General features: G+C 60.5%; 1 protein-coding gene across 1 annotated transcript in view; it reads right to left on the reverse strand.

The window, feature by feature from the left end:
* Positions 1–46: 46 nt before the first annotated feature.
* Positions 47–4,286, reverse strand: part of CSK (C-terminal Src kinase) — a 4,471-nt gene continuing 231 nt past the window's right edge. The window contains exons 2-12 of the mRNA XM_010163538.1: positions 3,938–4,051; positions 3,264–3,376; positions 2,384–2,603; positions 1,863–1,956; positions 1,717–1,782; positions 1,498–1,597; positions 1,257–1,347; positions 917–990; positions 610–805; positions 347–433; positions 47–229 (exon numbers count right to left, since the gene is read on the reverse strand). Coding sequence (XP_010161840.1) covers positions 47–229; positions 347–433; positions 610–805; positions 917–990; positions 1,257–1,347; positions 1,498–1,597; positions 1,717–1,782; positions 1,863–1,956; positions 2,384–2,603; positions 3,264–3,376; positions 3,938–4,051 — 1,338 coding nt within the window. The remainder of the gene's footprint in view (positions 230–346; positions 434–609; positions 806–916; positions 991–1,256; positions 1,348–1,497; positions 1,598–1,716; positions 1,783–1,862; positions 1,957–2,383; positions 2,604–3,263; positions 3,377–3,937; positions 4,052–4,286) is intronic.

The raw sequence follows: 4,286 nt of genomic DNA on the forward strand, positions 1-4,286 counted from the left end.
CGTGGGTCCCCTCCAGCTGCCGGGGTTGGTGAGCCCCCCTCTCCCCTCACAGGTAGAGCTCCTTCTCTTTGATATGCACTAGCTGTTCACGGAGCTGGTGGAAGGACGGCCGGTGGCCGGGGTCCAGGGTCCAGCATTTCTTCATCACCTCGTAGACAACAGCAGGGCAACCATCGGGAGCATCCATCTTATAGCCCTTCTCCACACGGGGTACCACGTCCTTCAGGGGCTGGGGGGACAGGGGGTGGGTTTCAGGATGTGGGGAGGTGGTTTTCACCCCCAAATGGGGGCTCAGCCCCACCAAAATCCCGTCCTGAAGCAAAGGGAAAGGGTGGTCCTCACTTACGATTCTCGGATAAGGCACTCGCCCGAAGGAGTAGATTTCCCAGAGGAGGATCCCGAAGCTCCACACATCCGACTTGGTGGAGAATTTCTGCAAGAGCAGGAGAAAGGCTCCATGAGTGGGCTCAGGTAAGGATGGGAGGCAGCAGATCTTCTGGTTCTTCAGAGTCAAACAGTGGAAACTGGGGCTCCATCTCTTGCTGGGCACCCCAGGATGGTGTCCCCTTCCCCACTGCACGGAGACCCCCGCACCCTCCCCTCACCCACCTTTTCTCTAAGTGCTTCTGGTGCTGTCCACTTCACCGGCAGCTTCCCCGTGTCCTGCGTGGAGGAGGCTTCCTTGGTCAGTCCAAAATCGCTGACTTTCGCGATGTTGTCCTCCGAGACCAAGACGTTCCTTGCTGCCAAGTCCCGATGGACAAAGTTGTTGGCTTCCAGGTACTCCATGGCTTCACAGACATCTCTGGTTGGGGTGGGAGGAGAAGAGGGTTAGCAAGGTGGCCCCAAAACACCAGTGGGTGCAGGTCAGGGTGGCAGGTACAGCCAACCCTTGGTGCCTTACTGCCATACTTACAAGGAGAACTTGAGCAGACAGTCCGCGCCAAGGACCGACCGCCCACGTGACCGCAGGTAGTCTACTAGGCTGCCCTGGAGACATGGAGAGAGATGGTGCCATCAGGAGGGAGGCAGGACCCGTGGTTGATGTCCCTCTCATGTGGGACAGGACCCAGGGTTGATGTCCCTCTCATTTGGGACAGGACCTGGAATCAACATCCCTCCCTCGGAGCCAGTGATGCCACCTCCAAACACTGTGGTGGCCCCAGGAAGATGTCACCCAGTTGGGTCTGCCAGGGTGAAGCCCTGGGACCCCGGCGGGTGTAAGGGAGGGCGGGTGCCCGCGGAGGGGGTCTCACCTTGGCCATGTACTCGGTGACGATGTAAAGGCCGCTCTTCTCCTCCACAATCACCCCCAGGAGCTGCACCAGGTTGCTGTGTCGGAGCTGCCTGCGCAGCGCAGGAGGGCTCAGGGCAGGGGGTTTGGGAGAAGGGGGGGCTCCCACGGTCCCCACAAGCCATCAGGGACCCCCCACCTCCGCTCGCACGGACGGAGGTGTCCCCTCCCTCCCGTTTTTCCCCCGTGTCGGTAACACTCACGTCATCACAGACGCCTCGGCCAGAAAGGCTTGGGCTGTGGCGTCGTTTTTAATGCACTTCACGGCGACTTTGTTCCCCCGGTAATCCCCCAGCATCACGTCTGCGGGACCAGAGAGGCGGCTACGGGAAGCACTGGGAAGCGTCCCAGCTTGCCGGGCCCCCACAGAGGAGTCCCCCCCCACCTTAAGACCACCACGGTATTGGGGACACAGGGCTCACCTCCAAATTCCCCTTTGCCAATGATTTGCAGCAACTTGAGGTCCTTCATGTTGAGGGCCCAGCCACCTGCATTGCGGGGTAAAGGGAGAGTGAGGGGGGGGTCTGGGAGAGTCCCCAGGAGCCAGGGAAGGGTCACGGCCACTCACTGCGGGAGAACTCGTCCTGCGCTGCCACCGTCCCCTCCATCACCTTCGGTTTGATGAGGCGGGTGCAGAGCCCGTCCGCGTCCGTGGTGTAATGCTGGGGGAGCAGGGGGAGAGATACGGGTGAGAGGCTGACCTGCTGCGGGGGTGTCCCGGCTGTGGCGGTGCGTGGGTGACAACCCGGGGTGGGGGGGTCCCTGCCAAGGCTCTGGGATCCCACCAGGTGGCAGCACAAGGCTGCAGATAGGAGTAGAAGGGACTTGGTGGAGTCCCTGTCCCCTCCATCCCCTGAGCATGCAGCCACCCCTTTTCTCCTGCCTCTGTCCCCTCACTTGCCCCAGAGGTCTGTCCCTAGCAACCCCAACCCCACCATGGGGTCAGCAGAGAAGGTCCCACCAGCTCCTGGGCTCCAGCTCCACAAGCTTTGACCTCTACATTGGGCTACCAACCTCAAACCTACGGTCCCCAGACCGGCCAAAGAGGACAGGAAAGGTGGCAGGTCCCTTCAGCAGGTGAGATCTCACCTCCACCAACTGCATGAGGTTTTCAAAGTAGACCTCCTCGTCGATGCTCAGCTTGCTGGAGGAGTAAATGATGCGGTAGTGCTCCACCTTCCCCTCGCAGCTGACGCAGAGGGTGTAGTCCCCCGGGTAGTTGGTGCTCTCCCGCACCAGGAAAAGCCCCGTCTCGGGTGGGTACAGCAGCCTTTCTGCCTGCTCCCGTGTGATCTTCCCGTGAAACCACCTGTGATGGGGCACGTAGGGCAGGTCAAGGACCAGGGTTGGACTTCCCTGGGGCCAAGGGGCTGTGGCTGAGGGGAATGGGGATGTGGAGCAGCCTCAATCACTGCCGGCACAGGGCCAGCTTGCCCGTGCTCCTCCTCGCTGTCCCCAGCCACCCCATAACACAGCTCCTTCTATGGTGTCCCCAGCCCAGGACTCAGCCCCTCACACAGTCTTGGGGGCTTCCTCCCCACTGCAGCCCCAGCTCCTCCAGACTGGTGGCTCTGGGATGGGTCAGGGACATCAACACCATCCATCCACCCATCCAGTCTATCTGTCCCTCCCATCCAGACCCTGTTCTGACCCCATTTCTTTCTCCCAGTAGCCTTTCCAAGTGCAACTTTGGATAAAAGACCCATTTTGAAGCACAATCCAACCATCCAACATCTTCCCAGTTCCGCAGGCAGCTCCAAAGGTGCTCAGCTTTCCCCGGTGGCAGCAGGTCCCAAACCAACACTGCTAGGAAATGCCTTTCCACCTCACTACACCCTGGGAAGGATCTTCTGTTGGACATGGAGTCAACTAGGTCTTTGCTCTGACATGGTGGGGATGCTCCAGACCAAGCCAGCTCCCCTCAAATCCACCTCGGTAGCATCCCCTGGGATCACTGGTAGATACTCACGGCATGAGGCTGAGCTTGATCCCAGCTTTCACTCCTTCCCGCTTCTGCACGTAGTTAGCGGGGATGATGCCCTCCCGGCCCACCTTGTTCTTTGCCTTGTACCAATTGGGATCCTGTGGGGACAACAGAGATGTCACAACGAGCCTGTGGTCCCTGCTGGAGATAGCAGCATCCCACCAAAGCCACCAAAGCAACCCAGGGGGGTGTCAGTGCTGCCTCTCCTTTCCGAGCAGGTGGGATGGGGTGGGCAGGGGACAGCCACAAAGGCAGGGGTGATGTTGGTGGCCCCACAGGGGTCACTGCGATCCCCCTCCCAGGCTGCCGGGCACCCCAGAGCCCCCTGACCCACGGCCTCGCTCTTTTTCTCTCCCCAGAGCCAAGCATCGCTCCCCGATCACGATCCTCTCCCCTCCCTCCTCCAGCTCCTGGGAGGCACCTGGAGCCTTACATTTCGGAGAAACCTTAACTAATGAGGTTGTGAGTTAATTAACCAAGCGTGTGGCCTGATTCCTGCCCTGTTGGTTCTGCGGGACTTCCAGCGGGACACGGGGATCCCATCGGCATGGCAAACGCCGTGTTGCAGGATGCAGGTTTGCTCCTGGCATCCCGGGCAATCCCGGCACGGGGGGGTGGTGGCAGCAGGCAGGGGGGCCATGGGGAGGCGATGGCCTTACCTTGGTGACAGCGACGATGGTGAGGACGTCTCCTTTGCTGAAGGGCAGGTCCTGCTCAGCGGTACCGTGGAAGTTGTATTTGGCGATACATTCTGTACCGGATGGCCAAACGGCCTGGCCAGGGAGAGGGGGACAAGGTCAGGGCACATGTCCTCGACTGTCCTCCCATGTCCTCCCTAGCCTCCCCTCGACTGATGGGGACCCCCTCCACGGGCATGCGGCGCTCCCATCCCTCTGATGCAAGCCCGAATGGGAGCTACTTAAACCAGAATGAATTTGGGAGATTTTGGGCAACACTGGGAGCTCAGATGGCATTTTTTGGCTGGGATGGGGACGGGGGGGGGGGACA

The sequence above is a fragment of the Antrostomus carolinensis genome, unplaced genomic scaffold, assembly GCF_000700745.2.
Source record: "Antrostomus carolinensis isolate BGI_N321 unplaced genomic scaffold, ASM70074v2 scaffold12162, whole genome shotgun sequence".
In the NCBI taxonomy this organism is placed as follows: Eukaryota; Metazoa; Chordata; class Aves; order Caprimulgiformes; family Caprimulgidae; genus Antrostomus; species Antrostomus carolinensis.